General features: G+C 41.5%; 1 protein-coding gene across 1 annotated transcript in view; it reads left to right on the forward strand.

Moving 5' to 3' along the window:
- Positions 1–24,623, forward strand: part of PCCB (propionyl-CoA carboxylase subunit beta) — a 57,036-nt gene that overhangs the window by 23,978 nt on the left and 8,435 nt on the right. Inside the window, exons 5-14 of the mRNA XM_082252561.1 lie at positions 5,155–5,268; positions 7,348–7,458; positions 8,106–8,214; positions 8,694–8,814; positions 13,509–13,590; positions 14,228–14,351; positions 15,263–15,370; positions 17,275–17,375; positions 19,791–19,889; positions 21,838–21,937. Coding sequence (XP_082108687.1) covers positions 5,155–5,268; positions 7,348–7,458; positions 8,106–8,214; positions 8,694–8,814; positions 13,509–13,590; positions 14,228–14,351; positions 15,263–15,370; positions 17,275–17,375; positions 19,791–19,889; positions 21,838–21,937 — 1,069 coding nt within the window. The remainder of the gene's footprint in view (positions 1–5,154; positions 5,269–7,347; positions 7,459–8,105; positions 8,215–8,693; positions 8,815–13,508; positions 13,591–14,227; positions 14,352–15,262; positions 15,371–17,274; positions 17,376–19,790; positions 19,890–21,837; positions 21,938–24,623) is intronic.

The following is a 24,623-nucleotide window of genomic DNA, read 5'->3' on the forward strand; positions in this document are numbered from 1 at the left end:
AAGGAAAAGGGAGGAGATGGCGTGGAAAATGCTCCCAGCAAATATATGGTTGTCTTTGGATCAGGTGGATGGATTACTTCAGGCAGTTTATGCTGGATTATGGGAAGAGAAGAAGGAGATTACACTTCATGACCGCATGTATGCAGGTTTCAGTGATCCAAACCCTACCTACCCGGTACACTCTGTAATCTTCGATTCATTAAAAAAAAAAAAAGAATGATCTGACCCAGAGAGAGAACTTTTTTCCCTAAAGCTCATAAAAGACATTTTCCCATTGGGGAACACCCGGCGGCAGTCTTGAACAAGGTACAGAGTATTTGGTTACCCAGTTTAAAGCACATTTTGTAGCGAATTCACCCAAACAAGAAATCTTGGCTTCCTTCTCTACCCTTTCATCAGCTGCAGCTTACATTGCCGATGCTTTAGCTGAGTCTATTCGATTGACAGCTAGGTCTACGCTACTATATAATTCAGCCAGAAGAGCACTTTGGTTGAAGACTTGGCTGGAGTACTCCGCATCCAAGAGTAAGCTTTGCGGAATTCAGTTTACAGGAGACCTGTTATTTGGTCCAGAACTAGATTCCATCCTGAATAGAACAGGGAACAGTAAAAGGTAATTCCCGGTCAAAAAGAAGTAGCCTCCCAGGCATCTTTTTCGCCCTCAAAGGTCTTAAGATAAGGATGTCAGGCCTCATTTAAAGAGATTGAACTGGACCTCGCAAAAGCAGAAAAGCAAAGGAGGACTCCTTTTCCATCCTACGCAGACCAATAAGACCCAATGACTGGGCACCTCCTGTGGGAGGAAGACTTCTAAGTTTTATCTCCTAAGTGGGAAAAGATAACATCAAGCCAATACATTTTGACAATGCTTTCCCAGGGGTACAACATAGAATTCTTAAATCTTCCCCCAGAAAGGTTTCTGATCACAAATCTTCTAAAAGATTCCACCAAAGCTCTGGCCATGAAGAGCCTTCTAAAAGATCTGATGCAACAGAACATGGTAGCTCAAGTAGTTTCAGAAGAATGTCAGCAGGGTTTCTACTCGCATGTCTTTCTGGTAAAGAAACCTTCTGGACGCTTTCGTCTGATTTTCAATTTAAAGCTCCTAAGCAAATCAGTGCGTTACAGAAAACTTTGCATGTATTCGATTTTTATGGCATTAATAGATCTGAGTTACTTATCTTCACTTATCCATCAGCATTCAGTCTCAGAAATATCTGAGACTAGCGGTGAACATGGGAAATCAGATTCTTCATTTGTAATTTCAAGCCCTTCCTTTCGGCCTTTCTTCGGCACCATGGATTTTCACGAAAGTGATGGCAGAGGCTATGGCTCCTCTTCATATTCAAGGTATTGCAGTGATCCTGTACTTAGACGCCTGCCTTCTATTTGCTCCTTTGAGGGAAAAACTGCTGCAGGATCTGGCAGGGGCTGGCAGCCATTTGGAGTCTTTTTTAGCCTGGATCCTGAACATCCAGAAGTCAAACTTGGAGCCAGCTCAAGTAGTACAATTTTTGGGCTACAAAATTTGTTCAGTGGAGCAAAGGATCTTCTTACCAGAAGAAAAGAAGAAATACAAGGTCAAAACAGTAGTTACTATGTTACAGACCAATCAGTCCCCATCAATCAGGAATGTTATGTCGGCCCTGGAAACCCTGACATTGACCATTTCAGCCATTCAATGGTCAAGACTCCATTTCCAGCCTCTTCAAACTTTTCTCTTGCAAGCCTGGGATCACAATCTGGAATATTTGGAAAAGGTAGTAAAGATTCTGACCAAAGTGAAAAGAACGCTCTGGTGGAAGAAACAGTCAGTCCTATCCAGAGGCAATCTGTGGCCGTCTCATGTTGAGAGTGTTATTACGACAGATGCCAGTGCCTGGGGTTGGGGTGCCCATTGGGAAATAATCTGGCTCAGGGAATGTGGGCTGCAAGGTCTTCCAACTGGAGAGCACTAAGGGCTGTAGCAATGGCTCTGAATTCCTTCTCACAAGACATCCAGGGTTACCATGTCCAGATTTTTCTGGACAATGCCACAGCTGTGGCATACTTAAACAAGCAGGGAGGGGACAAGAAGCAAGGCCCTGCAGCTACTAGCCACGGAAATTCTGGAATGGGCAGAGATGCATTTACTATCCTTATCAGCAGTCCACCTCAAAGGCATGCTTCACAAGGTAGCCGATTTCCTGTCCAGACAAGTAATACAGGAATCAGACGGTGCCCTAAATTTGGAGGTATTTGCCCTGATTATAGAGAAATGGGGGAATCCTCAGATGGATCTCTTTGCTTCCAGAGAAAATACAAAACTTCTGTTGTTGTTCTCTCTTCACCCACACAATGGATCCCTAGGGGCAGATGCCCTGACACATCCCTTGGAGTTTAAACTAGGTTAAGCCTTCCAATCGTTTCAGATGGTTCAGAGGGTGTTAAGGAAGGTAGAAGAAGAGGATTCTAATTGCCCCTTTTGGCCAAAAAGGGCTTGGTTCTCCACGATCCTAAGTATCTCAGTCAAACTGCTTTCCAGTAGGAACAAAAAGGTCACCAGGGCAATTTGTGCAAAAGCCTGGAAGGTTTTCAATTCCTGAGGTCATTCGGAAGGTCGACCCTTGGAGGACTTGTTTTCAATTCTGGAATTTTTGCAGACTGGCACAGAATAAGGGCTTGCAATCAGTACTCTTAAAGTTCAGGTGGCAGCTTTTAGGAGTTTTCTGGGAAAGATCTATTGCCTCGGAGCCCATGGTTGAATGATTTTTTTTTTTTTTTTTTTAGGGCTCTGGGCAGGAACAGGCCAGTCCATGTTAAGAGCTTTCCCAAATGGGATCTTTCTGTAGTTCTTCAGGCACTGACGAAGGAACCATTTGAGCCTTTAATCAATTTCTGAAAAATTAAAAATCTGATGCTCAAGACGTGTGTTTTTTTTTTTTTTTTTTTTTTTTTTGTGGCTATTACTTCTATAAGAAGGGTCAGCAAGCGCCACACTCTGTCGGTAAGAGAACCTTTTCTGTCCATTTTTAAGGATAGGATCATCCTTACAGGCAGATCCAAAATTTTTGCCAAAAGTGGCATCTGCCCGGGACCGTTCTCAAGACATTGTACTACCAACTCTCTTCAAATCCCTCCGAGGATAAAGAGAGGCTTTTTCACAATTTTTATAACACTTTTTTTTTTTTTTTGTGTTATCTGGAGTTAACAAAAGGTTTCAGGCCATCCAACTCTCTGTTTTTTATTATTTTTGCCGGCAAACAAAAAAGGTCACCGGGCTTCTAAAGGATCAATAGCCAGGTGGCTCAGATCTGCAATCTCGGAAGCATATTCCCACAAGGAATTACCTACTCCTTTTAGGGATCAGAGCACATTCTACTAGAGCTCTTGCAACCACCTGGGCAGAAAAAGCTGGTGCCACTCCTGAGCAGATCTGCAAGGCAGCCATGTGGTCTAGTTTTTTGATGCTTGCTTGTTATTACAGATTGTACCTTTTATCAGCCAATGATCAGGCCTTTGGCAGAAAAGACCTGCAAGCGGTTGTCCCTCCCTAATGGGGTAAGTCTCGGTTGTCCGGAAAGACGTTTAGGGAAAACTCAAGTTAGACTTACCAGTAACTTGTTTTCCAAGAGTCTTTCAGGACAGCAACAACATGCCCTTACAATATGTATATTGCTGTGATTAATTATGATATACTTATGTGTTCCAGCCTGGGCCAGAGGTACTCTACTAAGACTGACATGTGGTGGGGAGAAGCCTCCTTTTTAAAAATAGGTGGAAGGTGTTTCCTTAAATGTGGGAGGAGCCACGTTCTCTCAGGTGCTGTCTTCGAAAACAAGTTACCGGTAAGTCTAACTTGAATTTTTTGAAAGCATTCTAGTTCCCATGATGCACTCTTTTACTATAAATTACATTTATGTGAAGTGGCTATTACTGAACATTACTTTACTTTTTAGCGATACTTCTTCAAACAGGACAATCTCTACGAAATTATTTTTAGTAATTTATTTTGCCATAGGGGCAATCACTCCATGATTAAAACTTGTATACAATGTAAGTTGGAGCAGTGGCTTGTGCTGGAAGAGCACTTGGCAGTTGCTTAAAGGGTGGACAGATTTGGTCTCTCTGTAAAGGGTTTTATATTTATAATGAGACATGAATTTTTGCAATGGCCCTTTTCTTTAAACATGATGAGTGCAAATTGAGCAATTTATAACTTGAAGGTCAGGTCCTCTTCAAACTGAGCTTTTAGATATGGGTTGCAGCAGATGGGCCGAATAGAGATGTAACATCTGTAGTTTGTACTTTATCTTTCTGCTGAGCTTACTTCAGGGGTTTTTTATCGTTATCACTGAATTTAAAGCTGAACTCAGTAGGCAAGGATCTAAATCAATTTTGTGTATACAAAATGCCTTTGTTACCTTGTAAAAGTAGCAGTGAAGTCAACACCATGCAACACATAACCTTTGAAGATAGCAGAGTTGTGGGAGGGACCCAACAGGTCCACCCATAAGACTTCCTGCAGCAAACGGCAGAAGGGGGCAGGAACAAACCCAGTCCCCCTGCACAATAATAGAGGGCAGCAATGACCGGTCTTTATTACAGAAAGCTTTTGTTTTTGGATATGCTTTTCCCATCCCAGAGTTTAGCTTTAGCATGTACTAATCTATTTTGTATAAATCAAAGCCTAAAGCCTGGCATGCACAGGCGGAATGTAGGGCGACATCGGCCAGTTTAATAGAAACTGGCCGACATTCGGCCCGCGTGTATGGCAGCCGGTCCGACATAGAAGCTGGCCGTCCAGCCAGCTTCTGTTGAAGGTTCATGACCAAAAAAGATCTGCCAACAGCAGGAGAGATCGCTTCGCTAACATCAGATTGTTAGTACAGCGGTTCTGACCTGAACTGTCAGTTTTTTAAAAATCTAGTAGTGTGTACGAGGTTTTATTTTGCTTTTGTAATGACTGCTATGAGTCAGGAACTCTGTAGAGTATGCCATTCATTATAGTCCAATGGAGTTTAATGCAGTAAATGATTCAACCTAGCATTGTACACTGGAGTTTCATGCTTGAATGGACTTGGACATTGGGTAGTGTTTGCTGGAATTGCAGTTGTCATCTTACACATAATGTAACATTTAAGAACTGTTTGCACCCTTTCATGCTTCTCCTAGATCATGGACCAGGCTGTTCTGGTGGGAGCCCCGGTGATTGGACTTAATGACTCTGGAGGAGCTCGTATCCAGGAGGGTGTGGAGTCTTTGGCTGGCTATGCAGACATTTTTCTGGTATTGTGGTTGTGCGCACAGTTTAAGTAGTACATCGTTGGCAAATTTTACATAAAGTAGAACTAAAGGCTAAGCTTTTTTTTTACAGTTTGGATAAACTAGAGAAGGTTATAGCACCTGTGTCTGTTTGGAGAGATTGCATGTCACTTCCTGTCCATATCCAAAACGGGAAGTGAGAGAAAATCTTTCCAATGTGAGGAAATCCACCAGAACTAGTGTTCCCAATGCAAAATCTTTCCTCTATTCCTGTTCTAATGAAAACCCCAAGCTTTGGATTTTTTTTTTACCTCTATCTATCTCTCTATCTCTCTATCTATCTCTCTATCTATCTATCTATCTATCTATCTCTCTATCTAAAACAGTCTTTAATTATACATTTTCCACCTGTTTTTCAGGGTGTAGCATGTTTCAGCATCTGCACCTTGTTCCCCCAGATTTCTCCCCCATGACAGTGGGTGGGGGATCCTCTCCCCACACCTGCTGTCGTACTTTGAAAACATGGCTTGTAGTTTTAAACGAACTGTGAGGACACTGGTGAGCGCTCTTGTAGTTCATTGATCTTCCTGTTCTGAAGTAACTGCCTACCTGTATCAAAGGTACGGGCAGACAGCTATCCTGAGTCTGCAGGATCCTAGCATTGTACCCCTGATCTACTGATCACGGATGCAATGCTCTGCAGGCTTCTTAGAAAAAAATAATAATCAAAGATATGCATTCAGTTGACTGCAGATCACCCTAAGAGCTAGCCCTTGCAAGAACACTCTCTTACTTTGTAAACTTGCCTTATCTATTCTGTAGAGAAAAGAGGATGGAGTGGGAGCTTTTGCAACCTATCAGCAGGAAAATAATAGTCAACAGGATTCGTTTTATAACCTACCTGAATGACCGCTTCCTTCAAGCTGTGGGCAGGTTTCCAGACTGGGGGGCTCTCCTTTTATGTCCATGGATACCCTTAGACAACCTATAAAGTAATATTTCTAAATGTAAACTCTAGTATGACCGTGCAGAAGAATAACAATTGAAACTGTAGCGCAAACAAATGCTAATGCACCATCCACATGAGTAAGCCTCTATCCCCCCCCCCCCCCCCCAGATATATGTAAAGATATGCTTGTGTAGCATAGGTAGTTCATAAAATGTTCATAAAAACCCCATAGAAAGGGTATTTTACTTAAAGCGGAGTTCCATCCAAAAGTGTAACTTCCGCTCATTTGCTTCCTCCCCCACTCCGGTGCCACATTTGGCACCTTTTAGGGGGGAGGGGGACGGGTGCCTGTTTTTGACAGGTACCCTTCCCCATTTTTGGAAGATGGCACCACGGCGCCTTCCCTCAGAAATTTGGCCCCCTCCTCCTTCCCCCACCGCCGAGCCAATCTGAATGCGCTTTGCGCATGCACAGTAGGGACCCCCTGTGAAGCCGCAAGCTTCACTGCCGGGTTCCCTTACCGGCAATGGCGGCGGCATCGCTGGACTCCATGACAGGTAAGTGTCCTAATATTAAAATTCAGCAGCTACAATATTTAACATAATTTTTGGAGGGGAAGGCTGGGACACCACTTTAGTTTCTGTCTCAAGTGGAGCAGCCTACTTAATCTCCGAAATTACAAAAGAGGAACACAAGGGGGTGCCAGTTAAGTGCAGCATCAATGGGTTTATTACAAATAAAAAGCCAAATGCAAACTCACAGAAATATAAAATCAAAGAGCTTATCTGCAGCCATGCCACATTGGATGGGAGCCTTCTACCAGAAGAGCCGCTTGTGACCACAAACAGCGTGTTGTCAGTGAGGAAACCAAGTTCAATGTTCTAGGAAGCGAGGAGATCCACTGTGGGATACAAGACAGGATGTGATGTCACACCTGGGGTAGGCTGGTTGCAGTGCAGAAGAATAACCAGTGATTCAAATGATTTTTTTAGAACTGTAAAAAGACTGCTTTCTGTTTATTCTGGGACTGTCAGTAGTTCAGTTTCAGCTGGTCCTGTAATGTTTAAAGCACATTTTGCTTTGGGGATTACTGCAATTGTAGGCTGGAGGCAGGAGTTATGTAGGAGGCTCTAACCCATGTCATCTATTTCTAGAGGAATGTGCTGAGTTCTGGCGTTGTGCCTCAGATATCTCTGATTATGGGTCCCTGTGCTGGAGGTGCTGTCTATTCCCCCGCCCTAACGGACTTTACATTCATGGTTAAGGTAAGCGTGTAATCCATATCCGTACAGCAGAGTGTAGCTGCAACATGCTGGCAACTTATAGTAGTTAATGAAAAAAGTACTCTGAAGGTCACACACTACCAATACATGCAGAATCATCCAGAAAAGTTACCAGGACATCTAGGATATGTTCCTGTGGACCAGTCTAACTTGTAAATATCAGCCATAATTATCCCACACAACTGAATGCGGTGCCTACTGTTGCCCTAATGTATTCATAGACATGTGATAAGCAAGACTTAGTCTGGCCGTTTTTAGGTTTTGTTTGGCAGCAATCTCATACCTATGGCAAATATTGTAGTGATTATAGCAAAATTTAATATGTTGTTCTCCCCTCAATTTCAACTCTGTCAAAGATTGTCCATTCACTGGTGTTTCAGCTGGCTTTTCTCCTAAATAATCCCTTCATTTGGGCTATAAGGACTTTTCAAGTTGCAGGATTTATGTGTAGGCAAATGAGAGTAAAGCTGGCTATGTTATTTACAGCAACCAGTTCTGTTATTCCCTTCATGCTTTAGAAATGGTGGTCTGATTGGTTCCCATTTGTCATAATGTGTAAAAAAAAAAAAACTCAGAGCCCCTGTCATGTCTATTCTAGCATAGCAATGTGTCTGTGTTTCTCTTCCCAGGACACTTCCTACCTGTTCATTACTGGTCCAGATGTAGTGAAGTCAGTGACCAATGAGGATGTGACACAAGAAGACCTAGGAGGAGCCAAAACCCACACTGCCCTATCAGGTTTTTAAAGCTTATTTAAAAACAACACCTCAATTTATTCTGTTCTATCTCTGTTCAGCTTTCTGTCTAGAATCAGAGCAGTCTTCTTGTATCCCCGGAAACCTTGTTGTGAATTAAGCAATTGTGGAAAAAAAAAATGGGAAAACACTTGTCAGCCTTATATGACCAAAGCACCATGAACACCGCAGGCAGCAGCTGCTGCCTAATCGTCCAGTGGGGCCATAAATAAATAACATTTTACAGATGTATATTTCAACTACTACTTTTAGAGTAAAATCTAGACAACATGTAAAACCATCCAAACAATTTTTAATACTTTCAAGTAGCTATGCTAAACTAAAATTCCACAGTATTTATCATCGGCTGGGCTTGCTTACTGGGATTGAAGTGCCAAGGTCCCAGTTATAGGCAACAACCAGCCACTAACATGACAATGGAAGAGACATTTGATTTGATGTGAATTTTCTCTTTCTTTGCAGGGGTGGCTCATCGAGCTTTTGAAAATGACATTGATGCCTTATTAAACCTGCGGGAATTCTTTAACTACCTCCCATTAAGCAACAAAGATGCAGCACCAGTCAGGGAGTGTCATGACCCAAGGTAAGCTGTTTGGGGGGAATTACCAAAGAGCGGTGCAAGCACAATGCTTGCACTGCTCTTCTAAACTTCTAAACCGAGCAGATGCTGCTCCTAATTCACTAAAGGGCACAAGCCTGTGCCATTATATTCTAGAATAGATGTGTGTGTGTGTGTGTGTGTGTGTTAGGGCTGCCACGACGCGTCGACGTAGTCGACTACAAAAAATCGTCGACGTGCGAAAAAAGCGTCAGCACGTGACGTGACGTCACACGCATCTCGCGCGAGTTGCATTAAAATAGCGGAACAGCAGCGGTAATGGCGACATCTGATCCTGGGGGAGAAAAAGCCAGCAGCAGCAGTTCCACGTCCAGCAGCAGAGTACAAAAGGCTTCCAGCAGCAGTTCCAGCAGCACACCACCAGTACAAAAGACAGCGAGAGCCCGATCACGGTCATCAAGGGTATGGGAATACTTTCAGCAGAGGCCAAATAAAATGGTCCTCTGTTCCCTTTGCAAAAGTGAAATGGCATACCACGGCAGCACAACTGCTATGCATGAGCACCTCAGAAGAAAGCATCCTGGCGCACTGACCACAAAGGACGAGCCATCTTTGTAAGTACTAGTACTACTAATTTCAACAATATAATTAATGCATTGCTAGCTGATGATTGCTTAGGCCGGGCCAGCTCACTTTTCTTAAATGGACTACAAGGCATTTTGCATTTGCAGCCCTCAGTGTCTGTCTTGTGGATCCCTCAGGTCATGATTGACAACAAGTGCAATGATCTGACCATGACCACCAGCACACCTGAGAGCTATTTTGACTGTGACTGCACTCTGCAGCATTATTAATTACAACATTGGCCATGGATATCTCAAAATTCTACTAGAAAAAATACAATTAATATTGTTAGCGTTGAGGCTGAGCATTCATAGATGTGTAAATTGGTAATGTTATTAATTATTATTATTATTATTAATTATTATTATTGTTGTTTTTCCTCAGGAAGAGGCAAAGCTGTGTACAAGATTTCTACTTTCATAAAAAGGATGTCACTGCTTGCACACCCCAAGTGGCCATTACACTTACCAATAGCATACTCAACATGATTGTAAAAGATATGAGACCTCTTTCTATTGTAGACGGTCAAGGATTTCGTGAGATGATCAGCACATTTTACCCAGGATACACACTTCCCTCCAGGTCCCATTTCACGAAGCTGATAGAGAGGAAATATGAGGAGAATTTTTGAAAGATTGAAAGCGTCAATCAAAGATGTCAAATCCAAAATAGCTCTCTCCACAGACGCATGGACCAGTATTGCCACAGAGGCATACTTGGGTGTCACATGCCACTTCATTAATGAAGACTGGAAGCTTACATCCTACAATCTGACCACTATGCCACTTGAAGATCGCCACACAGCTGAAAACATTGCTAACTGGGTGGAAAAAGCAGCTGAGAAGTTTGAGATATCCATGGCCAATGTAATTGCAGTTGTTCATGATAATGCTTCAAATGTTGTCGCTGCTCTGCGTATTTTGGAAGAAAAGCATCCTGGCATCTCTTCTCTCAGGTGTGCTGGTCATACATTGCAGCTAGTTGTCAACCATGCCCTGAGGGATCCCCAGATCAGCAAGACACTGAGGGCTGCGAAGTGCCTTGTGGAACATTTTAAAAAAAAGTGAGCTGGCCACTACAAAGCTTAAAGCAAAGCAACAACAAATGGGTACCCCTGATCATGCACTAATAAATGATGTATCTGTAAGATGGAACAGTACTTTACACATGATCAGTCGCCTGCTTGAACAGAGGTGGCCTGTGACTGCCACACTTTCCGATCCTGATGTCACACCACGAGGGAAGCGCTTCCTGGATTTAAAACGTGATCAGTGGAGCTTACTTGAGGAAGTGGAACAAGTCTTGAAGCCTTTTGAGTGTGCTACTGTTTTCTTGAGTGGAGAGTCCTATGTGACTGGTTCCGCTCTACCTCCTTTGGTAAAAGGCCTCCAGAAATCCATACAGAGCACAATTTGCGAGATAGCGGCAGTCAAGGCTTTCCAAAATGTTGCTGCACAGGAGATGACCAGAAGATGGGAGAGGGAAACTAAATTCAGAGATGACGGAGGAGAAAATATATGTCTTATTGCAGCAGCCCTGGACCCCAGATTACGCAAGCTAAAATTCCTGGCAGCAGAGGATAGTTTAAAAGTTCACCTCCAAGGTCCAAGCTCTTGCTCTTGAAGAGAAAAGAAGATATGAGGAAGAGCAAACACATCAACGTCAATGTGAGGAACAGGTTCAGTCAGCCAGTGCAATGAGTCCAGACATGAAACTTTCAGAAAAGAGGCAAGTGTCTATGTTGGACTCTTTGCTCGGTTCAGATTCAGATGAACACCACAGTAATGGTGAGGATGACACTGGTCACATCCAAGATCCAGAAATTCACATTGAAGTTGTGAGGAATGAGATACACATGTACTTTAGTGAGCAGGCCATTCCAAAGGAAGACAATCCACTGAAATGGTGGAAGGAAAATGAAGGGAGGTTTCCCATCTTGGCCATGCTGGCAAAGAGTTACTTGTGTGTGCCTGCAACATCAACCCCATCTGAAAGGCTTTTTTCAGTTGCTGGCATCATTGTGACTAAAAAAAGAGCAAGCCTAACTGCAGAGCATGTCAATATGCTAACCTTCCTCCATTGCAATGCTATATTATAGGTACAGGCCCCCAACCTGTACCTATTGCACTCTCTTGGGTTGTATTGTTGGACTTCTTTAAACTACAAGATGGCTGTTGGCTGCCTTCAGGTAATCTTTCCTCAGTATTGGCCATTATAATTTGCACAGTGTTGAGCGGTGCTTGCTTTTTGTTGGACTTGGCTCCCTTAAAACTATGTTAGTTTTTAGGTATGTTTTACATTTACAGGTAACACACACACCAAAAAAATACTGGTCAAACACTGTATATGGGAAAACATACCTAAAAAGTAACCAAGTTTTAAAGGAGCCAACTAGTCCAACAAAAGCACTGCTCAACACTGTGCAAAAGTAATGGCCAAAAATAATGGCCAATACAGCAAAAGATTACCTGAAGGCAGAGAGCTGACTTGTAGTTTAAAGAAGTTAAAGTGTTAGGCAGATATGGCATTTTTCATGCCTGATGCCCTAAAGTGTTTGGCACTTTATGTGTCTCACTCTCTTGTATTTTTGCACAAGTGTTGGATGCTAACCTTCCTCCATTGCAAATGCTAGTATATTATAGGTAGGTACAGGCCCCCAACCTGTACCTGTTGCACTCTCTTGGGTTGTATTGTTGGACTTCTTTAAACTACAAGATGGCTGTTGGCTGCCTTCAGGTAATCTTTCCTCAGTATTGGCCATTATAATTTGCACAGTGTTGAGCGGTGCTTGCTTTTTGTTGGACTTGGCTCCTTTAAAACTATGTTAGTTTTTAGGTATGTTTTACATTTACAAGTAACACACACACCAAAAAAATACTGGTCAAACACTGTATATGGAAAACATATCTAAAAAGTAACCAAGTTTTAAAGGAGCCAACTAGTCCAACAAAAGCACTGCTCAACACTGTGCAAAAGTAATGGCCAAAAATAATGGCCAATACAGCAAAAGATTACCTGAAGGCAGAGAGCTGACTTGTAGTTTAAAGAAGTTAAAGTGTTAGGCAGATATGGCATTTTTCATGCCTGATGCCCTAAAGTGTTTGGCACTTTATGTGTCTCTTGTATTTTTGCACAGTTGCACAAGTTAGTGTTGTTGAGCACTGCAGTGCTTTATAATTTATATGGCATTTTGAATGCTTTTGGTTTTGAATTAATGGCATTATTCCTGCCTGATGTTAAAGTGTTGTTTACATTTTATTTTTGCCACTGAAACTTCAACCACATTGAAGTATTTTTTGGAAAAACTTTAATAAAAGTTAAATATTATATTAGAAGTTGTACATATCATTTTTTGTAAAGTTATTCAAAGGATTATTTAACTAATCAAAGAAAGAACACTAGATTAAGCAAAAAAACAAAAAATTTAAATAATCGTTAGATTAGTCGACTAATCGTAAAAATAATCGATAGATTAGTCGACAGACAAATTAATCGTTAGTTGCAGCCCTAGTGTGTGTGTGTGTGTGTGTGTGTGGGGGGGGGGGGTGTTGTGGGGTTATTTTACACATAATGATAAATTCCCTGGGTTATCTCTAGGTGTTCCTGCGCATGACCTAAAAAACTTTTTTTTTTCCATTATCTTGTTTTGAAACTGCAAGCTAAATTGTCTGTTATGTAAAATTGTACCCTATACATAAAATGACACAAGCGCAGGACACAAATCATATAAACCAGTATATCCTCTGCATATATACAGCTACATATTCTTTCATAGTTCCAAGCCTAGGTGTCTGTGTCAATGCAGAGGAGTCCTGTTGAATGCTCTATGGGTAGTGTAACAAATAGGAAGAGCAAATACATGTATGTGTTTTAAATCGGCCTCAATGTTATCTAAAGATATACAGTACATGCCTGGAAAAAAATGAAATATATTGCAGAGAATACCATAGCATAACATAATCTAGCGTTAGTTAGTCTTGTCCCCTCTGTATGGTATTGATTGTGCAGATTGTGAGTCCTGATATTGTGCTGAAGAAAACTGGCTTTGTAGTAGTTCCATTACAATGCAGTGATTTTTGTTTGTTGTATTACAGCGACCGTCTCGTACCTGGATTAGACACCATAGTTCCCATGGAGTCCACTAAAGCCTATGACATGTTGGATATCATCCATTCGGTAATGCTGCTGCGATGTAGCTACCTTGCTGTTATAAAGTAATGGGATGACTTAAAGAGGTGAACAGCTGTGGTCCCTTCCCATAATGAACAAATGTGGAATTCAGCAGCCAGTCAGTCCAATCAGTGAGCCAGAAAGCACTTTATCATCAGAAAAAGTGTAAATTATGTAGCAGATGTAATTTCTTTCCTGCATTTCCTAGCCAGCTCCTTGAGATAGGAGATTCATCATACATGTCCTACTTTGTGTATGGTGGTGTAGAGGTTTTGGAATGATGACCTGCTATGTTGTCTTGCTTTCTTGGGGCCCTGAGTGTATCTAACCAGGGGACAGTTTGTAAGAAATGTCTTAGTTATCCATGTGGCAATGTGTTGAGTGCTAGTTTCTTTCCTCTCTCCAGAGTTTAGGGACCTTGCTTTCTGAGCATATTATAAGCGTATTTTCATAACAAGTATTTTTGTAACACACAGACAAGTTTAATATCTGTCCAGATAATTTGTACATTAGAAAATTCTGTATAATCCATATTATATACTGGCAGAAAGCAGTAATGGTCCTTGTACACAGTTATCTTTTAAGTTTCAACTGTGTTAGTTGCCTATATGGGATAGTGACATTTTGATTTTTCTTTTTCCAGATTGTTGACGAGCAAGACTTCTTTGAGATAATGCCCAACTATGCCAAAAATATTATAGTGGGCTTTGCCAGGATGAATGGAAGGACGATTGGCATTGTTGGAAACCAGCCAAAAGTGGCATCAGGTGCTGGATATGTGTACATTTTAAACAACTTTACACTAATTAGAAATCAGGAGAACATTTTATGGGAGTTGTATATTGAGAGAACTATGTGGGCTGCCATTGCATATATTCTAAAAATGCTAGTTGCCTGCCTTCCAAATTTTTGTTGAATGTCAGAGTAGTAAAAAATTGCATAGGTTTGCATTCAGATCAGTGACTTAAAAAGTACTGAAAAAGAAATTGCTGTGACAGCCAGGCAACTAGTGTTTTCAAAAGAAGAGGTTAGCAATGGGAGGATGTTGCAATGTCTATAGGAATAACAGTTTGCCTCATCTCCTTGTATTTGCATAACCGTTTGAGTGTAGAGCTTCACAATAAAATCTTTTGCACTCATCACATCCCACTAAGTCACAGGACAGCTTACATAGAGCCAAGTAGATGGGCTCATTCTGTATTCCAGCCAGTTGTTGAATTACTTTTTTTTCTGGTGCTGTAAGAGTGCTAGGATTGTATAGGCGGAAGTCCCAAATAACCATATAAGCAAACACACCATGCTTATGGGCTAGCTGGTTGTACACAAGTTGATCTGTCAATTGACTTATGTACAACTAGCCCATTGGGTTTTTTTTCCCCGAAAGATTAGTGCATCTTTCATTTCACAGCGACCTGCAGCTGATTCATGGGAAATATTTCTTTGTGCGATCTAAAAACAAGTAGCTCAGTAAACTTAGTGCAGAAAATGTTGTACAACTAAACCGTTACTGTTTATTAATATCCAGATTTACAGTCTCCCTACAATTCAGGTACAGACTATTACCAGAATAGCCATCTCCTTCTATTTTAGGTGGAAACCATTACCCTAAAATTTAGAACGATACTGTAACCAGAATTACTATCTCCTTGTTTTTTTCTTCCTGTCTTCTCTCCTAAAGGCTGTTTGGACATCAATTCTTCTGTTAAAGGAGCTCGCTTTGTAAGATTCTGCGATGCCTTCAATATACCCATTATCACATTCGTTGATGTACCAGGATTTTTGCCAGGTGATGTTTTAGCATTGTAACTTTCTGATAAATACACGAATGTGCAAAGGTTTTGGACAGGTGTGAAAACATTTTGTAAAATAAAAATGCTTTCAGAAACAGAAGTGTTAATAGTTTATTTTTATCAATTAACAAAATGGGAAGTAAATGAACAGATGAGAAATCCAAATCAAATCAATATTTGGTGTGACCAACCTTTGCCTTCAAACCAGCATAAATTCTTCTAGGTACACTCGCACAGTTTCTGAAGGAACGCGGCAGGTAGGTTGTTCTAAACATCTTGGTAAAATAATAACCATAGCTGTTCTGTGGATGTAGACTGCCACAAATCCTTCTGTCTCTTCATATAGTCCCAGACAGACTCGATGTTGAGATCAGGGCTCTTTGGGGGCCAAACCATCACTTCCAGGACTCCTTGTTCATCTTTACACTGAAGATGATTTTTTATGACATTGACTGTATGTTTGGGGTTGTTAGCGTGCTGCAGAATAAACTAGGGGCCAGTCACACACCTCCCTGATGGTATGGCATGATAGCTAAGTATGTTCCTGTATTTCTCAGCATTGAGGACACCATTGATCCTGACCAAATCGCCAACTCCATTTGCAGAAATGCAACCCAAAACTTGCAAGGAACCTCCAGCATGCTTCACTGTTGCCTGCAGACATTTATTATTGCACCGCTCTCCAGCCCTTCAGCTAACAAAAAGCTTCCTGCTACAGCCAAATATTTCAAATTTTGACTCATCAGTCCAAAGCACCTGCTACCATAGTTCTTAGCCTTGTTTACATGTTGAAGGTATGGCATTTGGCCGCAGTTCTTCCATGAAGACCGCTTCTGGCCAGACTTCTCTGGACACTAGATGGGTTTACCTGGGACCCACTGGTTTCTGTCAGTTCTGTGCTGGTGGCACTGCTGGACATCTTCTGATGTCGAAGGGAACTAGGCACAATGTGTCTACTGCATTATGTTTCCTTCACTGACCACTGCATCTACGGTCCACAGTGTTGCCCATTTATTTGTGCCTCTTCAAAAGAGCTTGAACAGCACATCTTAAAACCCAAGTCTGCTTTGAAATCTTTGCCTGGGAGGAAACTTGCTGATGCAGTACGACTACCTTGTATCTTGTTGCTGTGCACAGTATTGCCATGGTATATGACCTGTGACAGGAAACGGTCTTCCACGACCTCCTCTTAATAGCAGCATTTGCCTGTTCCTCACCCAGTTTTAAGTCTCCTTCACAAATGGTTCTGTTTCAGTTAATGACCTACATAGAAAATTGATGATCATTGCTTTGTATATTTGGTTAATCGTAGACCTTATTCTAATCCTACAAAATCCTTGCGTTTGTGTAAGTGTACAAAGTGTGCAAGTGTAAGAATTGATGCTGGTTGGAAGCCAATGGGTAGCCATAACACATTTTGATTCATAATTCTCTTCTATTCACTTATTTTACAAATTGATAAAAATAAACAATTTTAAAATATATATTTTTTGAAAGCATTTCTACTTCATAGCATTTATTCACACTTGCCTAAAACGTTTTCACAGTACTGTATGTCAAGATCCTAAGCCTTAAGGGGTTTCTCTTATTAAATGATGTTCGCATAGTGTCAAGCAGAGCTTATTGGCTGCTGCAGGAAAATTCCCATGTAGCCATGCGCCTTTTGTACACATTGGAATATTTGTTGTCATCCTCCAATACACATCTTTGCAGAGCTTGAAATAGTAATGGCTATGCTAAATTACGAGAATGTCTATGTATTATGCTTGCATTTGAATTGCTATGCTCTTGGTTTGTAAAATCTCTAGAAGTGAAACTTTTACAGGTTACATACTTTAGTAAAATTGAAGTTGACTTTTGTTTTATTTAATTTCAATTATTATCTTTGCCATATGACCAGGCACTTCACAGGAGTATGGAGGCATTATCCGGCATGGAGCAAAACTTTTGTTTGCCTTTGCTGAAGCTACTGTCCCCAAGATCACAATCATTACTAGAAAGGTAAGGACATATTGTGATGTAATCTTTCTGCAATAAAAGCTTTGGACAACATTTGAAGATCCATAATGTGCTGGCGAATATGTGCATTTTTATGTGATGTATTCGGTATCCAGCTGCTAGTCGCTTCAGCGCCTGCTACTGACGAGTCCTGTTCCAGGAAGGTGTGCAATGGGAATATAGACATTACTGTGAACAGGACAATGAGCCCCAATGACATAGCTATGTGACCTATACATATATAAGGGTATTACCTAATACTAACAGGAAGACAGCTGTGTGATGGAAAATGACTCCCCTCAAACATCCACATAGGAGGCAACCAAGGGGGTGACCATTGATGGGCTAATGTCTCCAAATAATTTTGCCATAGAAAAAAAGAACAGTTGGCTTTCAGCCACAAAGATGTTTTTGGCTTTTTGAAAAATTATTTGTGCATTATGCTTTTTACTATCCAGTTGTTAAATGCAGTTTTCAAATAAGTAACATTTGCAAACTTTTAGGGCTTGATAACACCAGTTGTATTGATCAGAAGTCTCAGCACAAGGGCACCGAGAAAACAACTGTTCTTTATGTACCGTGATCACATCATATAAGTGCACTGCATTAAAATGCATTACAACACACGATATGTTCCAAAACACATCAGCATATCACAATGCTTTGGCCTTTGACACTGTTCCCCACAAACGCTTACTGTACAAACTAAGGAAGGTAGGTATGGACCATAGGGTGAGTACCTGGATAAAGAACTGGCTCCAGGGGAGAGTCCAGAGGGTGGTGATTAATGGGGAGTACTCAGATTGGGTGGGTGTGGAAAGTGGGGCCCCCCCAAGGTTCTGTCCTGGGGCCAATCCTGTTTAATTCATTCATAAATGATCTAGAGGAGGGGGAGATCTAGAGGAGGGGATATCGAGTACAATCTCAGTACTTGCGGATGATACTAAACTAAGCATGCCAATATCTTCTATGCAGGATGTGGAAACCTTACAAGCGGATCTGAACATAATAATGGGGTGGGCAGATGAGGTTTAATGTTGAAAAATGTAAAGTAATGCACTTGGACGTCAAACACGAAAGCAAGCTACTCACTGGGGGGGGGGGGGGGGGAACCTCTGGGTGAGTCTAGGATGGAAAAGGACTTGGGGGTACTGGTAGACAACAGGCTTGGCAGTGGCATGCAATGCCAAGCCGCTGCAAGCAAAGCCAACAGAATACTGGCGTGTATAAAAAAGGGAATTTACTCCAGAAATAAAGAGATTATTCTCCCACTCTACAAGACTCTGGTCCGGCCACATCTGGAGTATTCTGTCCAGTTCTGGGCACTGGTCCTCAGGAAGGATGTGCTGGAACTGGAGAGAGTCCAGAGAAGGGCAACAAAAATAATTAGGGGAATGGAGGGCATCGGCTATGAGGAAAGACTATAAGCACTGAACTTATTCTCTCTGGAGAAGAGATGACTGAGGGGGGATATGATATCAATGTACAAATACTGTACTGGCGACCCTAGCATAAGGAACAAACTTTTCAGAGAAAGACAATACAATAAGACATGTGGCCACTCACTAGAGGAAAGGCGGTTTAACCTTAAAATACGTAAGGGGTTTTTCACTGTCAGAGCAGTAAGGATGTGGAATTCTCTTCCACAAGCAGTCGTATCAGCAGGGAGCATCGATGGCTTCAAAAAACTATTAGATGGGCACCTTAAAGACCACAACATACAGGGGTATACAATGTACGGTTAACAGCAAACACAAACACATCATAAGTTGAACTGGATGGACTGATGTCTTTTGATGGTTTTAGGAGGATGTCCATGAACACCCTCCCAGAACTGAACGACTGCGCTGTAGCCGTTTTTCAGCTATAGCATGGCCAAGTAGTGGTTAATTACAGTTCTGGTGACGACTCCAAATTTGGCAAATTGGAGGTTCTAACCCTTTCCTATTTTATCCAAAACTAAAGTTTGGCCTTTTTTTGGATACACTTTTAGCCTTTTGTTACCAATCAATGCGTTTTCAATTGATTGAAACCAATGTGTTGCAACTGAATGTTTGATAACAATTGATTATAATCAGGAAGTAGTGTGATATTACAACTGTCTAGGTAGTTTTAAAGTTGGTAGGTTTCATGCAGTATTGTTTGGATTTTTTACAACTAAGACCTATTCTGCCTTTAATAATCTGTACTTTTAATTTCTCCATCTACTTATCCCCAAAAGGTAACATCTTTTGTATTACCTGGCCCTTCCATTTAGATTTTAAGCTCTAATGATTGATCCCTCGTGTATTGACACATGTTGTAACTGTATTGTCTGCCTCCATTTTGTAAAGCACTGCACAAATGGTTGGTGCTATATAAATCCTGTATGATATTAATAATAATAATGATTGCGTTATCTTATTTTTTTGTCATCAGGCATATGGTGGTGCCTATGATGTCATGAGCTCAAAGCATCTAAGAGGTGATGTCAACTACGCCTGGCCCACAGCAGAGGTCGCTGTTATGGGGGCAAAGGTAAAACCAGATCATTGTAAAAAGAAAATGGCAAGAGGCTTATAGGAAATCAACATTGTTTAGAAATAATGTAGACAGCAATTGCCCACCTCTCCCTCTGAAAATCCTTGCTTTCTGGATGTAATGCTGATCCAATTGCTTGAGTATCACTGATCTGAATGCTTGTTTCTGGTCAGTGTCCTAAAAACATTGAAGCTAAAGATAGAAGGGCATATAGCATTTTAGGAGGAGGTTAGCAATGGCAGTCTGCATATTTCTCTTGAGTACAGGTTTCCTTTTAAGCCACAAAAAAATATGACCAATCTAGCTGGTTACAAACGGATTGGAGAATAAACATATGTCCTTAGGCTGCCCCCTCTTTAACCCCGGGCCCAAAATCCCTGCCTACACTTAGGAGGAGGAGTCAGTGGTCTGGATTTCCCCAGCCGATCTGCAATATCCCCTCCAAGATAGACTGGCACTGGGGATGTCTGTAGAATGCTCTACTATTATAGGTACAAACTAGCATGCGTACCAAGGTATACAAGTAATCTTTTGTAGAACAATGCTCTAGGAATCCTCTTTTTCCAGTGAAGATTATAATCAAAATTAATTGCTTTGAGGGAAAGCCTCCAAAAATAAGTTTGTAAAAAATGTAAAGCTAGGTCAAAATTTCAGCATGTGAACCTGTACTTTGCATGTGTATGGCAAAGGTAGAGGTGTTCTTCAATGAAGGCCCCCCGCGGCAGGTTATACTTTCCCTTTGCTCACCTTGCTGCTTAATTTGGCCATCAGGAGTGGAGAGTCATCCCCTTGTAAGCTTCAAATCGCAACTTAAACGCTATCTGCAAGTACTGGGTTTAGTGGAGTGGAGCAGCATGAGAGCAAAGGAAGTGTGAATATAACCTATTGATGGAGTAAGGCAAAAAAACAAACCTGTTTTGCTGTGCTTATGCACACAGGTTTACTTTAAATACAACTGAGATAGAACTAGATCACAGCCATCAGTTATATTAAAAAAATGCAATGAAGAACCAACACTGGAGAAGAAAATTGAGAATAGTATTGATCTAGCTTAAGCCAATGGAAACATGAAATCCTGAATCCCTCTAAATTTAGTTTACATCAATTTTGTACATTCGTGTTCAGTTTGCATCATTATACATCTTTTTTTTTTTTTTTTTTTTTTTAAACCAAACAAACGTTTATTGAGTTAAGCACTGCATATAAACATACAATAAAAGGCAGCGTCAGAAAGTTGCATAAGTACAATATCACAAAGTCAAATATTTCAAAAATTCACACTGTGCAAAGAGCATGGTTGCAACAAGAGAATAGGGAAATAATATAGCACCGCCGTGTCAGAACAGGATTAGAAACTCCAGCAAGGCAAAACATAGCAGAGGCCATGGGCGCGGATTCTGCGGAACAGTTGCATCATAATGAAAGAGGCACAAGACACCCATCCTCTCCTACGACTCGCATGTGTCGGGGGCCTCCAGCCACCTATCCCATATCTTGTTGTATCTCTTGGGGCAACCCCTATTAACATACATGACCTTCTTAAAGGGCAGGGTGGCACCAACTGCCGCCTTCCAACCTGATAAGGATAGTATACATCCTTTTACTTTTTTTTTTTTCACTTTTTGAAGGACAAAAGTATGAAAAAAAAAGTTTCCTGCGCAATCACAGATGTAAATGGAACAGACATCTATTTATGTCCATGTTTATTTATTTTTTTGCTTTTCTGCGGACCTAAACGGATTTGGATGTAAACAGACTTATTTCTCTTTACATCCACTTGCTCATAGACATACTTTGTGGTCCAGACTGGATCCCTCTGAAGAACAGACAGATGCACACTAGGCACCCATGTGAGACGACCCTAAGTCTATAATGTGTAACTGCAATAGAATTTTTCTTCAGGATCAATCGGTGATATGAAGCTAATGCTTTCGGTCTCCTGCAGGGAGCTGTACAGATAATATTCAGAGGAAAAAAGAACCAGGCTGAGGCAGAGGCAGAATATGTGGAGAAGTTTGCCAACCCCTTTCCTGCAGCAGTCAGAGGTAAGGCTTCTGCAACACCTGTTCAGTATAACTTGTTACAGAAATATCAGCAATTAAAGTGGTAGGTAGAAGGTAAAATGAAAGGTAGTAGGTAAAGTGAATATCTCTTAAACATGCTCTGTTTAGGAGATATTCTAGCGAGCAGCAGCTGTAGACGGCACCAGCCCATGTGCTAACGGAACAGGATACCCATGCCGTTCCTTCAGAGCAGTGTGCCGCAGCCGTGACGTAATTGTGGCTCGGCCAATCAAGCGGCCGCAGTTCTCCAGCCTGGAAGTAGAACCGGGTGAAGATGGAAGCCTCTGCAGTGGTGACAATGCACCCCCGGAGTGCTTCACTTTAAGGTAAGTCTTCTTTCATAATGTGTTAGTATGGGGTGCATACTAGCACATTATGCCTATGGCTTTTTTTTTTTTTTTGTTAGGGGACAACTTTTAAAACAAAAGTCTAACTGGGTGCCTGGCACTGTGTAGATATTTCACCTATACAATGGATCAACCGCTCTGCATATTTATAAACAATAAGCAGGCTGCACCACCACTACCTGCTCTGCTTGATAATACTCCCCAGAGAGGGCTTGTGCTTGCTGGGATGTTTGTTGCTCCTGGACAATAAGGTTTAATCAAGCAAAGTAAGTAGCTGGGTCTGGCCTGCAGTTTGGAATCAGCAAAGTATTCCTGGAGTGAGATGAACCACATTAGTGCCTGGATGAACCCTGGTGGATCCTTTCTTACATCACTATAATCAGTCTGGGAGAGGTGGCATCCTTTGATTTGTATAATAATAAATAAGCTGACATCCTTCAGCAAAGACAACTGATCATCTTCTCTGCATATTAATAAGCAAGAATACAGTCTCCAACAAATACAACGCTTTACTGCTCTGTGGTCTAACAGACAGAGTTGTTTGTATCCCATTGGTCCATCACCACTGTCTAGAGTAACCTAGATCCCAAGTTCATAAGGTCTTTAATGCTTGGTAGGTTAATGTTCAGTAAGGCTGATTATAGAAGAACTGGGTAATCTGATTGGTTGCCAAAGGCAACACACCATTTATCATTTACCTGCATCAGAATAAAATTGCTGCTGAAATGACTGGTTACAAGTGCTTTTTACCCCAGTGGACTCCCACAGTCTTTTATCAGGCTAAACACACCATTTTTTCTGCATCAATCTGCTTATTTTATTTTCAGTGAATTTAGAACTGATTGCTCCATACACTACATAAATAACAACTTTTCCAAACTCTCTGATTGCTTTCATCCATGAAAAAAAGCTAAACTGGCAGAAGGGTCATAATGGTAGTGAAAGCTTGGTTTTAATTGCTATATTCACTTCAGATATTAAAACTATTTTGTATGTGTATGGCCTGCAGTATATAAAGGAAGGCAGACATTGGCAAAATTGCATTTTATGGCATTGGAATGCCTAAAGTGCAGAAACAGATCAGCTTACAGAAAACAGTCATGTGCACATGTACACAAAGCCTTTTTTAGCAGAATTGTTTTGATACGATCTGATCACTTTCTTTAGTCCAGCTTGAAGAATTCATATGTAGGCTGCTATTTATGATCTCCTTTTGAAAATGATAGTGGCCTGGCCGTCTCTGAGAATTACTGAACCTTAAGCAGAAGCTGCACTATATCTGAGCACCACAAACCAAAAACGCTATTTAAACCATTTTAATATTCATAGCAAACTCCCCCCATCCATCCTTGCCTGCATGCTTTATTTTTCTGAGAAATTACCTTGAAAAACACCCCCAACACTTTTGGCCGTGGCCATCTTAAAGTGATACTAAAGTCTCATTTTTATTTTCTATTAAAATAATAAACATGTTATAATTACCTGCTCTGTGAAGTGGTTTTTCACAGAGCAGCCCTGACCTTCTCGGGTCCCTCTTCGGTGCTCCTAGCTTCTCCCTCCTGTTGAGTGCCCCCACAGCAAGCAGCTTGCTGTGGGGGGCACCCGAGCCAAACCGCTGCTCCCTGTGTTCTTTTAGACAGAGTAACGGCCTGGCCCGCCCCCTCTTTTTCCTTATTGAATGTGTAAACCCAGGTTAAGGAAGTACACTGCTCAAAAAAAAAATTAACCACTTAAGCCCCAGCCCTATTTCGGACACTTTTTGTTCACAAGTTAAAACCAGTATTTCTCTTACGTCCTCCGACAGTCGCCGCCATCTTCATATTCGTCACAATGGGGTATTAGTCCCTGCTTCGTAGGAGTAGCTAGGCAACAGAATATGTCAATATTAAAGGTTTTAACATATTCCCACCCCCAGGGGGTGGTCCCCTCAGACAATACCCTCCCATTTCCTGTATCCATTCCTCAGTTTCAATGTCTAGCTTGTCAGGAGTGGCTGCATGTCTCTATGCTGGGGCTTTTGTCTCAGCCTTTCTCTTCTTTTTTGATTTTATTTGAGTTTTTTTCTCTTTCTTTACTTAGCTGTTATTTTTACCAGCATCAGTTTAGTTCTTCTGATGAAGAGGATCATGCGGGCTGCGTCTCGGGCTGACCCACCTGTTCGCAGGTTGTGGGTCAGTGGCTTCTCAGCCCGCCATCGAGCGTTCAGTCAGGTACCGCTCCTGGCGTTCTGAACGACCCATCCCTGTTCGGTGCAGGGATGCTATGGTGAGGTGGCTACCTCACTGGACGCTGTGCGGTTTCTTAACCCACCTTTGCCACCT

This window comes from Pelophylax lessonae, assembly GCF_965119305.1.
Source record: "Pelophylax lessonae genome assembly, chromosome: 3".
In the NCBI taxonomy this organism is placed as follows: Eukaryota; Metazoa; Chordata; class Amphibia; order Anura; family Ranidae; genus Pelophylax; species Pelophylax lessonae.